Source organism: Dunckerocampus dactyliophorus, chromosome 2 (genome assembly GCF_027744805.1).
Source record: "Dunckerocampus dactyliophorus isolate RoL2022-P2 chromosome 2, RoL_Ddac_1.1, whole genome shotgun sequence".
NCBI classification, from domain to species: Eukaryota; Metazoa; Chordata; class Actinopteri; order Syngnathiformes; family Syngnathidae; genus Dunckerocampus; species Dunckerocampus dactyliophorus.
In genome coordinates, this window is record NC_072820.1 from 35715344 (window position 1) to 35732529 (window position 17186).

The 17186-nt window shown below is 41.6% G+C and overlaps 1 protein-coding gene across 2 annotated transcripts in view; it reads right to left on the minus strand.

The window, feature by feature from the left end:
* The window catches only part of LOC129176797 (liprin-alpha-3-like), a 31941-nt gene extending 15213 nt beyond the window's left edge, over window positions 1-16728 (minus strand). The window contains exons 1-7 of one of the 2 annotated variants that reach the window (XM_054767207.1): window positions 16427-16725; window positions 8094-8826; window positions 3977-4078; window positions 3664-3828; window positions 1947-2021; window positions 1784-1843; window positions 1463-1591 (exon numbers count right to left, since the gene is read on the minus strand). In XM_054767207.1, the coding sequence (XP_054623182.1) occupies window positions 1463-1591; window positions 1784-1843; window positions 1947-2021; window positions 3664-3828; window positions 3977-4078; window positions 8094-8444 (882 nt within the window). In that variant the 5' untranslated portion in view covers window positions 8445-8826; window positions 16427-16725. Of the gene's footprint in view, window positions 1-1462; window positions 1592-1783; window positions 1844-1946; window positions 2022-3663; window positions 3829-3976; window positions 4079-8093; window positions 8827-16426 lie in introns of both variants that reach the window. The other variant, XM_054767208.1, reaches the window with a different exon arrangement.
* Between the last annotated feature and the right edge of the window lie 458 nt (window positions 16729-17186).

Below are 17186 nucleotides of genomic sequence, written 5' to 3' on the forward strand. Positions count from 1 at the left end.
GTTTGTATCAAATAGTACAACATTTGTTCCACATAATTAAAGGCAAAAATGGGTTGCTTGCCCCTGCCAACAAGGTATCCCAGTAGTTGGCAACCTTACCGGTTAGTTTGCCGATTTTATTTTATTATTATTGAATATTTTTTGTTGCTGAAAAACTTGTGCTCCACACTCCAGCAAAGTAGTTGACAGTAATGCGCAAATGAGCTAGTTTGACAAAACCACATTAACTCTTACGGAGGAAGAAAGGAGACAAACACCGAGAAGGAACGAGGGCGGTATTGGAGTTATATTGTACAGTATAGTACAGTGTAGTACAGTATATACCAGTGAGGTCTTCCAAAAGCTAGGGATAGAGAAGACGGTTATCAGTAATACAGTGAAAATGAGAATGAAAATTTGCTTTCCTAGTCGGTTTTGCTGTGCGCCCCTAAATTTTCTGCTTGCGCCCCAGGTGCCACTGTGCTCCTAGTAAAAAAAGTCAGTCTGAAGCCCTGTCACTTAGTCATCAAATGATGCCACAGAATGTTGTGAACTGCTTATTGAAATGGCACTTTAGTGTACATTGTACAGGTTGTTTGTATGGGTTTAAATGTACAGTACTGTAGTTGTAATACTCTCGTGCCCATGATAGGGGATTTCATGGTGGAAATGACTGCTGCACATCTTGGCAATACAACAAATTACCAACAAAAATTCCCCAAATTGATTTAGCAAAACAAACACACAACTACACATGACAGCTATTTCAGTAATCCCTCAGTTCATGCATCCAACACATGCTTATAATGTGATTAAATTAAGAGTCATATTAGTTTTTGATAACAACATCGACTTATTTATACTGTTGATTCAAAGTCAAAGGCATAGCTTTCCCACCCAATCGGATATTAATGCTCTCATCATGAGAAAACTGCTTTGTAAATTAGATGTAAAAAAGTTGTGCCATTGTAGAATATACAAAAACAGAAATAAATGTGTTTACTGTCTCATGCAGTACTTTCCTGCAGCACATTTTGATTCTTTTACAGCAGTGGTTCTCAATTATTTTCTGTCATCCCCCCAAAGCACAACATTTTCTCATGCCCCTCCTGATTTGAAATACCATTGAGAACCTGATATGTATTTATTTATCTGTACAATCCACTGGATAAGTTTCTGGCACAAACATCGTTCAAACATGAATAAAGACACTAACTGACCCGTCAACCTTGAAAAAATTGTATGATTCGCCCCCCCGACACGCCTTCCCCACAATACTTCCCCGAGGCCCGCGAGGGGTGCCCACCCCACTATACAGAAGCACTGTATTACAGTGTTCTTTGCCTTTTATTTTAGCCAAAAAGGGGCCTACTCTACCTTGCCTTACCTCAAAATTAATCAGAATGCAGCACTTCCTGTGACAGCCCCCCAAACATTTCTATCAAATAAGTATTGTATGGAAAAACAACTTCCACACACTCACCTGCCGGCACATGAGGGCCAGCCTCTCCCTCAACTGGGACAGTTCAGCTCTCTGTCGCTCTATCTCTCCGTCCCGCTGCCTTTCCAGCTCGCCGTCTTCCAGGCCAGAGGCAGGACCGTTGGGAAGTCTCTGCGGTGACGATCAAAGAAACACATGAGTGAATAGGGTTGCGGCCGAATGTGGATAAGATTTGCTGAGAAGCTGAAATCACACTGATACACCATGATACCCGTACATCTACTTTTCTACTTGACCTCTGGTCACTAACACGTATACAAAAACAAAACAACTGGAACCAACATCCATAAAACCCTCCCTTACATCTTTCCCGCTGTCCACCCCTTGTTGACGCCTTTTAATTTGGTCTCTTAAAGAGATTACCTAAAAAGAAAGAGGGAGACAAAGCAGTGCAACAGACAACACAAATGAGTATTGTCCCATGGCAGTATATATTAGTTAGGGACACAAATTTACATGACCTTACCTCTTGAGAAGACGCTGCGAGTTGATCCTCCAACATGGACACCCTCTCGAGGGCCACTCGGAGACGCTCTCGAACCTACAGGAAAGGACAGTGCCAACTGGGACTCAATTTGTGCTGTTTATTCGGATTTTCTGTCAATTATTTTAAGTGGAGACTAGAGATTACATAATACAGTACATCAAAAGAGAACAACCCCATAAGAAAAATACATCTAGTTGTAACTAGTTCTTTAAAGGTCCTATGGTATAGTATTTTTCACCAATTGTAAATAAGTCTCAACACACAATAGTGTGTTGACGAAAATCTAGCATTGATGCTGGAGTATAGATAGTTTAAAAGTGCTTTTATTGAGCCTTACTGGGAACATGCTGTTGTGTGTGTCCGTAGCTTTATTGCTAATGATGATGTGTTTTTGCATGCTAGTCTCCGACAAAGTGTGTCTCCAAGAAGTGCTATTGTGCTCTTTATTCACTTTTTATATATAGACTGTAACTCTGCACTTGTCCAACATAATAGATGCCATATATCAGATACAACAATGTAACATTAAGGAGTGGGACAGGAGGATGCAAACGTTAGCAACACTAGCATAGCTATGTGAGCTACAGTGTAAGGTGACCATATTTTGATTATTAAAAACTACAACACTCGGCACGGCAATGAGATACTAAAAGCTGACTCAAAGATGACTTACAGTTTCAACACACTTAAAGTATGCCTCCTTTGTATGGAGAGAAAATAGTTATCACAAAATATATCACAAAAAAATAAAAAATATCACAAAAATATCACAAAACACTATCTATAACCAAAGATACATCTTCAGATCATCTCAGAGGTTACTCAACATGTTTTATTGTGCCCTAAATAATATCTCCTTGATAAGTTTAAATGGTGCAAGAATAACTTTACAATCTCTGGAATTAATTAATGATAGAAATAATGTAAATTCTGTATTAGAAGAATCAGCCTATAAGAAAATAATGGCTCTCTTTTCAAGTCTTACTGAATAAATAAATTGCCAAAAACAAAAAAAGAAATAAGCTATATTCGCAAATCTGGCATCTGCAACCTTTCGGGAGATTAACTTTCTTAAAAAAAACACCTGATGGCCAGGACAGGACGTGAAAACAGAACATGTCCAGGGAAAACAAGACGGTTGGTCACCCTAGTACAGTGCAAACAATAAAGTCACATTTTAACAGCAGTATCATGCTAGATTAGCCTATTCGTTGATGGAAAAACATCATGATAAAACTCCCACGTCTGTAGCTGACTGACAAATAGTTTTCAGAGTTTTATTTTAAGATGTGAAGTGAAGCCTGTTTTTTGTTTTGTTTTTTTTTTTCCAAAGCTGACGTGGTGAGTGTTTACATGGGGTCATGTAGCTATGGCCCGGTTAGAGGCAGTATCATGTCCATGAGGAAGGAAGTTTTCGTTCATAATGTCATGAAAATCCAGAACTCCATGAAAACTCGGAACTTGAAAAGTGACTGTTCGAGCGTCCCTTTTATCAAAAGTTGTGTAAACAATGAACTCCATCTGGTATAATTTTACAGAACTGCATGTGTAAAAATGTAATAATAGTCTAACTTTATCCTTCAAGCTTAATAACCCTGACTGATTTCTTAAAATGACGCTCCAAAATTTGACCAATAACAATAAGAAATTGTTATTTAAATCTGATTGCCAATACAAATGTGACATTCAGACTCACCTTCTCATCCAGAGCTTTGTGGTGCTCAAAGAGAGACTTTAGGGCCTTGAGGACTTCCACCTCACTGGAGACCCCCGCTGGAGACTGGGCTTGCCTCTTGACCACCGTCATCCTCAGACTGCGTTCGTGACGAGACACCAGACACTCCAGGTGTTCCAGCAACAGCTGTACAGTAGAACAGAAAAGAAAGGGAAAACATGGAGGGAGCGGTGAGTCAGTGTCACACATACAGTACCACACCACGACGGGTGAGGAAGACAGCACGAGCGCTGTCACAGTGCTAATAAGGCAAAATGGCCGCACAACATCTTACCCGTGTGTTGTTTCTTTCTGCCTTGAGCTCAGCAATCTCCTCCTCCCTCTCCAGAAGCTGCTCCCGGCAAATGTTGAGCTCTTTAGTCAACACAGCAAACTCCTGCAGAACACACAAGATGCGTTCAGGAGCAAACAAAGCAAAGTGTTTAAACGGTGCGTCAATGTGTGTTTTATAGGAGGAAAAACAATCCAGACGTAACACAGCCAAACAAAAATATAATTCAAGTACTGTGACAATAAGAGATAAACACATTATAAATACAGATGCACCCTTTCAACAAAGCCCAGCTGCGACCGTACAGGAGGCCGTGATGTAAAACTACATAATCATCATGCAAATCATTGACACACTTTCCACTTGCCTTGTGAACACATGGATGCATTACATCACACTGTTACACAATGGCCCTGCACTGGAATGCACGAGAGACAAGTCATTTTACAACACCACTTCGCAGCTTTGAAACAGGACACCTTTTCTTATTACGCAGAACTAACTAATATGCAATTGTTTGATTCACTTTTATTAACATGGCACCAAAGTAGAACAATGACTACACTCTCTATTGTACATATTCATGTCCAATGGGTAGTGTTAGCATTGTTTGTGGTATGTTGCCAGAAAGGCACAAGCAATAAGAGGATAGAGAAAGAGCCACAGAGAGGTGGATGCAGATGGCTACACAGTAGGTCTTTGGGTCTGATAGGATTGTTTCTGGTTTGGATGGCAGTCCATTTCTCAGTTAGCCCTCCTTGTTGTTTTTTGGCTTTTTCCATCTCACGCTTCTGTGTTCAAACAGAATCCAATTGTCGACATGTGATAAATAGCCAAAATGGTGGAATCTTGTATGGGAGGTGATGATAGTGGCAAAAGACTAGTATTTTGTTAAAAATAGTCATAAGTGAAAAATGAGGACCTGTAATAAACCATCCTCTTCACATTGATTTACATGGGGGCACCAACACATTATCTAGATCACAATCGTCTGTCACAAAAAAAAGTTAATCGATCACAGTTAAATATTAACAAAGGAAAGCATGGCGGAGACAGCTGGAATTGAACCTGTGATCCAAAGTTTCCATCCATCCATCTTCTACGCCGCTTACCCTCACTAGGGTCGCAGGTATGCTGGAGCCTATCCCAGCTGACTTTGGACGAGAGGCGGGGTACACCCTGGACTGGTCGCCAGTCAAAACATATAGACATATGTACATATAGACAAACAGCTATTCACGCTCACATTCATACTGTACTTATGGACAATTTAGAGTCGCCAATTAACCTAAGATGCATGTTTTTGGAATGAATTACCCGGAGAAAACCCACGCACGCACGGGGAGAACATGCAAACTCCACACAGAAATGCCCAATGGAGATTCGAATCCAGATCTTCCCGATCTCCTGACTGTGTGGCCAACATGCTAACCAGTCTCCACCACCACTACACTATATAGTGTGTTTTTTCCAGTGATGACATCAACACTTTTACTTCACTTATCACTTGTTCTGCTCATTCTACTTGCATTAGTGACACTTACGAACACGTCCACAAATACGCATACGCACTCAGTTCATTACATATCATAAGGGTATGAACATGAATACAATTTTAAAATTCATCCTGGCAGCCTTAAATTGAATCAACAGCGCCACCTGCAGTTGTGGAAGATTAGTGCCAAAAGTCACGTGACAGCGGTAGGATTGTGACAAAAGCCACGAGAAGTTTTTCACAGTTGTAGAATTGTTTTTTGTTCTTGAAGGATATTTTTTGTATACTTTAAGGATATTTTTGTAATTGAAGAAATCTATTCCTTTGTGTGTGTAAAACGGGCTGTATTTGTTTCTGAGGCAGGATGCGTTTCTTATTTGCCAAACAAAATGCATTCGTTTGTGAATGATGTTTTGTATTTGCAAACCACACTGAGTTAGTTTGTGAATCGTTGGGTGTGTTTTAAGGTTTTGGCTTTAATTAATGTTAATGATATTAACTCCATACTTACACCACTGCAAATACACATAAAATAAATAAAACACTGTCTTTAATTCATATTTTATTGTCAATTAGTTACACATAATTGCTTTATGTAATTGTTTTATTTGTTTTTAATCAACATGAACTTAATTGTTTTGTTTCTAAGTAAAATAAAGTTCATATTGTTCATTTAATTGAGATTTTATTAAAATTTTGTGGACCCACGTGATGTATATAAAATATTACACAATTACCGGTAATTAAACTACAACTCCATTAATAAACATTGTTAATTAACACCTCTCTGAGTCAAGGATTTTCTACTATATTTTATATATTTGTCAGTGTATGGAAAAGATGTTAAATTGTGGCTCTCAATGCCACGCAATATATGCCAAAAGTTAGAATGAACTCATCATATTCAATAAATCATGTAAAATCTCGACAGGGCTGCCTTGCTCTCACACGTTTTCCTCTGTGGACTCTGGCAGGATTTCACCAGCAGTACAGCTGAGAAGACAGTAGAGAGTGTGACAGCAAAGTAAACATGCCTGGAAACGCCTCACAGTCAGAAGTGGGGATTGATCCCATGGGGGGAAGACAGCAAAGCTGTTCATCATAGCTGGAGGAGAAAATCTTCAAATAGCACTCATTATTAATCAGCAAAATCCTCCCATTTTACGAAGGAGGATTCTTCGACTATCAAGTATTCATTCAAATTGGGCTCATGCCATTTAGCAAATATCTTCGAGCATCATTTATCACCAACACCTGGTTACACAACAAATAAGACGCCTGTAAGATCTGAACGTGAACCTGCTCAAACGTTAGGTGCGGATGCTGAAGCATTTTTAGCATTCGCTTAGTGTGCTGCTCGCTGCTGCTTGAGCTGTCATTGCAAAGCCGTACTTGTCTCATGAGCTCACTTCACAGCCACGCACACTGTGATAGCACACGGCAGCAACAGTTACCTCACACGGTGCATCCTTTAGTCACTAAATCTACCCACCAGTCACAGCATTAGGTACTGTATACCTGCACAATCTAATCGTCCAATACAAGTTGTAAATTGGGCAATAACATGGATAACATTTGTCACTAACTAGTCCTGAGTCAAACTGATGCAAAGTGTACATGGTATATATAGATATACAGTAAATAGTTACGGAATAGCTGAGCAACATTACGTTGCAGGTATAACATTATACTTTTTTAAAACAAAGTGATTTGATATGATCTTTCTGCAATGCCTGACGTCATTGCCAATGTGTGTAACATACTATATCCTCCTAAACATGCTAGACAACAATGGGACAGAATATGAGTTCCATCTATTTGTATGTATTATTTATTTGTTTGGCCAAGAGGGGACTGAGTACATCTCACCTATTTCTCCCCAGTGAATTTTAGGAGAAACATATGAGAAACATTTTTGGCAAAATAGAAACTAAAATGAGGCTGAGATGAGAATCTCAAATTTGTCTCCTGAGCTGGAGAAAGCTTTGAGCACTAAAATTTTCCCCAGGGAGGGCAGCAAGAAAACAGACCACTGCAGCAAAGTAGAGATGTACAGAAAAATACTGTTACAACAAGGTGAGCTGACGTTAGCATATGTGTTTGTATTTGTTATTTGTAGCCATTTATCCTCAATTATGATGAGTATTCTCAGCCAAAGAGAAACCAACAGTGGCTTACATGACTCACTGGCATGCTTGAAACCCGTCCTGACCAGGTACTAGAAATAGTAGGCATATGGTGGTACCTGGTTTTGGCAATAGAAAAAGTAGAGCCATTGCATTAGCAAAGGGTGGATCATATCTTTTTCACAGCCTAAATAGTTACAAAATATGTGATTTTACCCTGCAAGATCAAAGGCAAGCTCATTAATGAAAAACAATGATGTCAGGACATTACAGGAATAAGTTGGTCGAAATAGCCAGGTTGTCGACATAAATGGGTCAGACAAAAGTGGGTTCCATGTAGTATCGATTGTCCTCAATTCAGTGTCTCACAGGTGTTTCTATTTATTTGTTATTGTTCCAGATGGAGAAAACACTGCTGTAGCTATAGTGAAGACACTGTAAGTATTTGATAACCCCCCCACACCACTCCACAAACACACACACACACACACTGTTGTACCTGTGGCAGGGCAATAGAGAGTTGCCTCTGAAGGGACTCCTTCTCATGGCTGAGCTCTCTGAGGCGTAGCTGCGCCGTTCCCAGGCTCTCCTGCGTCTCCCTCAGGTTCTCCAGCAGCCTCTCCCTCTCTGTCAGCATGTTGACCATCAGAGACTCCAGGTTCCCCGTGCTGCCTCCTTCATCTCCTCCGCCTCGGACCTCCCTGCCACCAAAGCCCCCTCCGCCTCCTCCTCCGCCACCCACAGCACCACCGGGGCCTCCCACCCCAACCCCAGCAGGAGAGGAGGAGCCCCCACCTGTGCCACTTCGCCCATCCTCTGAAATGGTGGGCATCACCTCGCACATCATCATGAGACCGGTGAGTGTGTATTAACAATAGCAAAAAAAAAAGGGTTGGATTTTTTTAAGAGATTGAACGTATAATTGCAGTTTGATACTCAACATATAAACAGTTTTGGAAAAATATATTCCCTTCGGTGAGCATGTTTTCCTGTTTTTATTTATTTTTTTCCCTCCACAGCCCTCCCTCCTGCTCCTCTTCTCTATCTTCCTTCAAAAAGTCCCAATCTGCATAGTAAGTGATCAGAATGCTTATGAGCTCAGAGAGAGGGATTTTTCTATGGGGAAGCCATTCTGTGGGTGGCAGGGATGAGCAGAGGGTGAGGAAGGGGGAGCGTCTGTGCACGGAAAGATTGGGATAGAAGACGGATGCTGCTCCTTCGATGTGGCCCTTCTGAAAAAAGAAGGAAATGCATGGCATTAGACAGAGTCACAGACTTTGCTGCAATGACAATATAACTTGACCATATATTTATTATTGCAGTTGCAGTTTGCAGTGGTGTAGAACCGCACCGCATCACACTGAGAGGTGTTAAAATGTAGGCACTCTCATACTGTATGTTGTACATGTACTGTATGTAGCTCAGCACCACAAATTAATATATAATCACAAAAGATTGTCATAAAAACAACTACCGTAATCAACCACATTAATGTAATTTGGGCATTCCTGTCCTAATTATTGTGGATTTTTTTCAGAGCTCAACATGATGCAATTAGTGATGTGTCGGTCACGAACGAATTGACTCTAACAGCCGGCTCTTTAAAATGAACGACAGGAGCCGGCTCGCGTGGTTGGGAGCCAATTAGTTTTTCCTTGTCTTTTTTCTGTTAAAGGCGAATGTCATTGGTCAACATGTGTGGCGGCATCTCTGTGTCCACACTGAACAGTGGAGGGGCGGGGTTAAACACACACAGCACAAGTGTTGCTAAATCTGACGGCATTCCAAACCCTCTTGGCGACATATTTTCTCAAAAGTGACAAATCAAACTTTTTCTAGCATTGAGTTTTCTGGTATTGGGGATTTCAAAGTGAAACACGTTTTGTTCTGCAGTTTCTGTCTACTCTGCTGGTCCGCCCCACTCCAAAACAATCACAAGGGGTCAGTGTGCAGTGAGCTCCCATGGTACACAGAGAGCATAGTGGAGCTCTACGCATCCATGAATCACGCAACCGCGAGGCGCTATGCCACTGGGGCGAGATCTAAAATGTAAATGTTTCTTAATCATCATTAAATTACTACTCAATAGACACAAGCCTCATCCGGACTCGGTCACTTACCTGTCAGTGTGTCAGAACGTGTGATGGGAGAACGTTGTGTGATCAATTAAACAAGTAGACTTAATTGCAAGATAAAAGATGGAGGCTTGAGGCGAGTCCGGATGTAATTACGCTGTCTATACTTTTGAGAGGCTCTGGCCGAGATAAAATATTAATATTATTTTATTTTGATGAAGTGATGGCCAATTTTAAATGAACTAATTCAATACCAAAGACGTAATTATACATTTTTATAAACCCGAACGCTCGATCCCAAAGACGTATTTATAGATCTTTATGTTTTTTTGAGGCACTCACGCACACACACGCGTACACATACTTCCGTGAAAAAAAGGGAAAATTGTAAATAGTTCATGATGTTATGTTTGTAAATACATTTTTATTTGAATGTAAAAAAAAGCCCTTTTTTTGTGTCGTTGATGTTGATGGTATTGTTTAGATATTTGAACAAAATAAAAAAGTATTTGTGTCAGTGAAAGTTATGCTTTAAATGTATCTTTTCACAAAAAACTGTTTTTCTCCATTTTCTTGTCAGGAACTGATATTTTCCTGAAACTTACCTATGTTCTGCTGATTACTAAAGAACGGAAAAAAGTAGAAGCAAACTTTTTTTCTAATGAAAGACGGGAGTCTAATCTTTCTTTTGGTAGGTTCCATATTTATATAGCCATAGAACACAATATTCTGTGTGCCTTGAAAGATCACTTAAATCGTCTAAAATGGCCGGTACCGAAGGGGATGTCTTTTGAAAAATCGCTGGGAATGAATGTGTTAACAAACCAAGAACGAAGTTTATTTGTTGTAATATAAGGTGTTTTTACTCACTTCACATCATAACACAAAGGAGAAACAGGATCAGCCCCTCAGGCACTTGTTTTTTTTTTAATGCCAATCTTCAGTAGAGACACAACCGTAACCTGGTTGCTGCTTTTTCTTTTTGTTTTGCATGTTGTGTTCTGTTTTGTTGCTTGATTGTAAATAGTTACAAATTTACAGTCAAACAACAGAACATTAACCTTTAGCCTGTCGATTGTAAATTTCTAACTATTTACAATCAAACAACACAACATCAACAAAACACTACACAATAAAACACAAATTGAAACGTACAAAACAAAAACAAAAAGCAGTAAACAGGTAACAGTTGCGTCTTTACTGAAGATTGGCATTAAAAAAACAAGTTCCTCAGCTTTGAGGGCCTCATCCTGTTTCTCATTTCATAAAGAAATTGTAAATAGTTTGAAATTCTCCTCCGTGAATCACCACCTTATTGTGGTGGAGGGGTTTGAGTGCCCGTGTGATACTAGGAGCTACAGTATGTTGTCCGGGGCTATATGCCACTGGTAGGGTCTCCCAAGGCACACAGGTCCTAGGTGATTGAAGAGTGATTCAGAAGCCCCCTATGAACAAACTCAAGAGGAGGAGGGGCCGCACCTCGCCCGGATGTGGGAAACTGGGGCCTCACCCTGGAGCCAGGCCTGGGGCAGGGGCTCGCAGGGGCCCCCGTCTGTGCATACGCGCCGGATGGCAGTTCAGAGTACCCAGACCTTTTTGGGTTCTATCAGAGGGGTGCTGGAGCACCCCAGCTGTTGACTCTGTAGTTCTGCTAGGAGACTTCAACGCCCATGTGGGCAATGACAGTGTTACCTGGAGGGCGTGATTGGGAGGAATGGTCTACCCGATCTGAACGTGTGCGGTGTGATGTTATTGGACTTCTGTGCAGACCAAAGTTTGTCCATAACATAAGGATGTTTGAACATAAGGATGTCCACATGTGCGCTTGGCACCAGTACACCCTAAGCTGCAGGTCCATGATCGACTTTGTAGTCGTATCATCAGACCTGCGCCCGGATGTTCTGGACAGACGGGTGAAGGGAGGGGCTGAGTTGTCAACTGATCACCACCTGGTGATTAGATGGATTAGATGGAAGATGCCGGACAGACCAGGGAGAGCCAAACGTGTAGTGAGGGTGTGCTGGGAATGTCTGGTAGAGTATCCCATTCGTCGAGTCTTCAACGACGGACAAAGATTTCGAGTCCGAATGGGCCATATTCCATGCCTCCATTGCAGAGGCAGCCGATCTGAGCTGTGGCTTTAAGATAGTCGGTGCCAGTTGTGGCAGCAAGTCCCGACCCCGACAGTGGACACCAGAGTGCAGGGCTGCCGTCAAGCTGAAGAAGTAGTCCTATCGAGCATGGATGGCTTGTGGGACTCCTGAAGCAGTTGACAGGTACCACCAGGCCAAACGACCCGTGGCTTTGGCAGTGGTCAAGGCAAAAATTCAGGTGTGAGAGGAGTTCGGTGAGGCCATGGAGCACGACTTTTGGTCGGCCTCAAAGAGTTTCTGGCAAACTGTCCGATGCCCCAGAAAGGGGAAGCAGTGCTCGGTCTACACTGTTTACAGTGGGGACGGAAGACTGTTGACCTCGACTGAGGATATAGTCGGATGATATACTTTGAGGCCCTTCTCAATCCCACTGCCATACCTTCCATAGAGGAAGCAGAATCTGAGGACACAAACGCGGACAGTTCCATCACCGTGGCTGAGGTATCTGGGGTAGTCAAAACACTCGACGGTGGCACAGCTATGGGGGTGGACAAGTTTCGTCCTTAGTTCCTCAAGGCTCTGGATGTTGAGGGACTGTCTTGGCTGACACGTCTCTTCAACATTGCATGGAAGTCGGGAACAGTATCTCTGGATTGGCAGACTGGAGTGGTGGTCCCCCTTTTCCAACTATAGAGGGATCACACTCCTCAGCCTCCCTGGGAAAGTCTATTCTAGGGTGCTGGAGAGAAGGGTACGACTTTTTGTTGAACCTCAGCTACAGGAGATGCAATGTGTTTTTTGTCCCGGTCGCGGAACACAGGACTTGCAAGGGTACTGGAGGGTACATGGGAGTTTGCCCAACTGGTCTACATGTGCTTTGTGGACTTGGAAAAGGCATTCGACCGTGTTCCTCGTGGTGTCCTGTGGGGAGTACAGGATTGGCACACTACTACGGTCCTTTTACATCTGGAGCAGGAGCCCGGTCCGCATTGCCAGCAGTAAGTTGCGCCTGTTTCCGGTAAACATTGCCCTCTGCCAAGGCTGCCCTTTGTCATCGATTCTGTTCTTTTCATGGACAGAAATTGTGGGCACAGCCAAGGCGTTGAGGGAGTCCAGTTTGGTGTCATTAGGATCTCGTTTCTGCTATTTGCAGATGATGTGGTCCTGATGGCCTCATCGGGCTGGAAGAATTTTGGCCCGCTCATCTTTGCAGAATTGTTGTAATCAGCCACATTGGAGGGTTTTCCAGGATAAACCGTCTTTTAAGGTCATGCCATGGGGGGGGCAATCACTTTTTCCCACTTTTTCAGTTGTGTTCAGTTGTCATTGAATAATATTTAAAAATGTGTTTGATGATCTGAAACATTTCAGTTTGACAAATTTTATTCATTTGCTTGTATCACCAAGTTTAATTTCTGTTTCCGGGTCATGTGATAGTTGTTAGCAACTGTTGCTAAGTGGTTGTTGCTTGTTGTTTAGTGGAGAATAAATGGTTTATACCACTTATCCTCGGTTCCTGTCTCATTCTGAATCACATCTCCACAACTGGTGACCCTCGATTTGAGTAATATGTTGATCGACAACTATGACAACAGCGCTGCAGTACCGGTGGAATGACGACACGTGTGCCTTCATCGAGTTCTGCCAGCTAATGCTACTACGTATGCATACACAAGGAAACCTGTTGTAAATGGAGTAAATCTTCTCAATGTGCATCCCTTTGAAGGAATCGTTCACATTAGTGCACTTTTCACGTAACAATGCTATATTAGTGTATTTTGTCATTTACTATACGTTAAAGCTGCAACGTGTAGTGTCAATATGTGTTTGTTTATACTACAAGCGATTAAACAATGACATTTGCTCCATATTAGGTTATGATATTCATGTTAACATGTCGAAAATGTACTTAAATAGTGTTATGTTCTTACACATTAGTTTGATAACTGCAAAGCCATGTGAAATACACACTAAATCCACACGTTTTGGGATGCAAAACCCTACGAGGGCACACGTCTTGTCACATCGGTGCCATTTTTGATGCTAATGAGGCAGCTAACATCACTGCTAGCTATGCTGTGACGGTTAAGCCGCCGACTTTTGGCAATACAGCTCATGACCATGGTTTCAGCACATTTCCAACATTTCCGCCCAGTTCCAACTGCGAGGAATAACACAGGACAAGTAGGACAGTATTTCCACAAAGTGGCCGTGCTGGACCTCCACTTTCTCACATACAGTAGGACAGTATGATGGACTATTTTAGTGGTTTTGAAACCGTGACTTTTTCACACTGTGGTATACCTTGAAACCGGTAACTGGCCTATGCCTAGATGCAATGCATACTGTAAACCACCAAAAATATTTGAAACAAATAAAATAAATACAAATATACATACAATTGGTACATACACACACACACACACACACACACACTGATCTATTATAACACATGATATTCATAAATATGATAAATTAATAGCTATATAATTTTGGACACAGAGCTCAGTATGACATAAAGCATATAAATATATAATAATATATAATAATAATGTTTTTTTTAAATACAAAAAATTAATAGCTATTTAACCACACTACTCAAATGTAGGTATTAGTTTCAGAATTTTTGATAAAGAATTCTGTCTGATGCAAAGCATTTGTAGTTATGGCAAACCACAAAAAGTAATAAAAAAAATAATATCAAATCAAATACATAGAAAAAAAATCAGAAAATAATCATTTAAACCACCAAAAGAGGTTAAATAAAATACAATAATAAATACATTAATATATCTAAATATATAATACTAAGAAATATTTTTAAAGTGTAAAAAACTCACTATTATTTAAAGGGATATATGCAAATTATGTTTTTTTCAATCAAAAAATTTACGAACACCACCGGTTAGCATGTTACCAATAGTGGTTTAAAACAACAGATTGTACAAAAAATGTGTATTTTTCACAATTGCTAATAAAACTGCATGAAAATAGTCATAATTTTCCGTTTTTAAATAAAATAACTCGGCTGTTACCGCAGTCTCGTATACATGTACACAGTATGTCCGTAGTGCGTGCGCATTCACGAAAGTTTTCTCAGAGAAACGACGGAGTTGTAGTTATGATAGACTACTGTATATATTCAGTAATAGCTAAAATTAGCAGCTAAACTTTGCCAAATCGCCACTTTTAGCTGACAACAAACATAACTAATGCATTTGTGTAAGGCTTGTACAGCTGTACTTAATGTTATGTCCATTCCTCCACCTGTCAGAGGCGGCCAGCATGCACTTTCCCTCCGCCTCCTTGTGCTAAGCTAACTTGCAGCCCCCTCCTGTACGGCCACGGCGAGACATTAGAATGGTATTGATCTTCCCATTTCCCTCTTGACAAGAAATGAAAAATCCAAGGTAAGGGCTTTGAAAATGTGATCCCACTCCACTCATCTTCATTTAATCAGCATTGCTGTTGTGACCTACAGTACCGTACACCACGCTCCAATCGTTGAATTTCCTCTCCCGCTGATTACGGCCTTTGTGTCACCGGTGCGAACCGCCGGCCAAAATGCAATGGACTGCACATTAATAAAGTGCACTGTGATACTCTCCTCGTTCCTATCTTATTCTTCACTGCTCCCAATGAGCCTGCCGGGCACTGCAATAACGCCTTTTCTTTTTTCACACATAAACATTTGGAGCACAAACTGTTACAATGTGGACAGGACTGCTCGTAGGTAGAGCTGATACAGTTTTGAATTAGCTCCTCATGCTGGTGAGGTGGCTAAAATGCCAGCAAAGACCTTTCTCTGTTTCAGCATAACTTTGCCCCAGTGTTTGGTGTGGAGGAATTTGACTGAAACCTGGACCTCAACTCCATAAAACACGTGAGTTGACCTCGATGGCTCAACATCAATGACTTGATCTGAAATGTGTTTAAGAGAGAGAGGAGTGGGAGAGTGGGGGGGATAAGGGAGTTTTACAAGCTCCTACAGCCTACAAAAAGGGCTTAAATGGCTAAATGCATATAAACAATATCTATAGACTTCTCTTTGACAAGAAAAAAAACCCCACCACTTCTAATGCCATCAAACAGCACCCCCTTCCCCTCCATCCCCTCCAAAGAAACGCATCATTGGAATCGATAAGTGATTGTCGGCAGCTGTTTTGCAGGGATGAAAAGAGCCGGAACCGAACCAAACACGCCTTTGCCCCTCTTTCTTTTCAAATTTCCACTCGGAATCCTCCACGGCCATGCACGCACTTAATGGTGGAGAATGATGAGATGACAGGTCGACGATGCTCTCCATTGCTAGATTGTAGACAGTAAAATTCTAGTAAAAAAAAAAAAAAAATCCGATGTGTGCGTTGGGCTTTGATGACACACACAAGCGATAAAAGCGTGCATGCATACACGGCGTGTACCCTGCAGAGCTCACGTCATGACCAAAAAAATGCACACATTTTCATTGTATTGCATTGCATGTTAACCAAAGGGCCTAACGCTGCACATATATTATAACTGAAGTGGCTTTGACTGGACGCACACACGCGTCCTAAATAAAGCGTGCACACAACACACCTGTCAGTGGCTTCATGACAGCACGCAGTCTTCCTGTCTTTGCATTTTTTACATGCATGCATCCATTGTCAAAGTTGCATCCTTACCACGGCCGTCGCTTGTCAGCCTTTAGTGTCCATATTTGGCGTTAAATACTCCCCAGATCCATTTGTGCGTGGGTCGGCACCCCTCATACGGATCCGAGAAAAGCCCACTCTTCCTAACGTGTGTGTGTGTTATTCCTCCCCCCCTTTTTTCCACATGTAAACGACAAGGAAAAGGAGTGGGAGTGGGGGGGGAGAGATAGGGAGAGAGACGTTACGCCACCTTAGCACAGACCCCCCTCCCTCTCTGTGGAATTGGAAGGTAATGGGTCTTAAAGAAACATTCTCCAAGCATTCTCCGCATCTCTCTGTGCCATTCACGCACACGGTGATGCGGTGTGGGGACGAGGGGGAGGGGAAAAGGCGCAAAGTGAGTGACAGACGTTATTTGCAAACACACTATAATGCATTGCAGTGCGTAGCGCCCCTCTCCACAACCCCATTAACGACGGATGCAGAAGCTGGCATTTATACTGTGCCGTGTTTTTATTGTCATATTGCATCTGTTCTCATGATTACATGAATGCATCATAATGAACCATTACTATATTTAATAAGGTGAAATCCCCCAAATGTTCCATTTTATGCAATCTAAAAATAACCTCACCCAAATATTGTTATCATTTAGTGTGCTTGTGTGTGTGTGTGTGTGTGTGTGTGTGTGTGTGTGTGTGCTGCTGGGTAAACATAAGGTGGTGCTGTCTTTAAGAGAGCAAGCCTGGGAAGGGGTGATGTAATGTGCTCTCAGACAATGATGTCATCT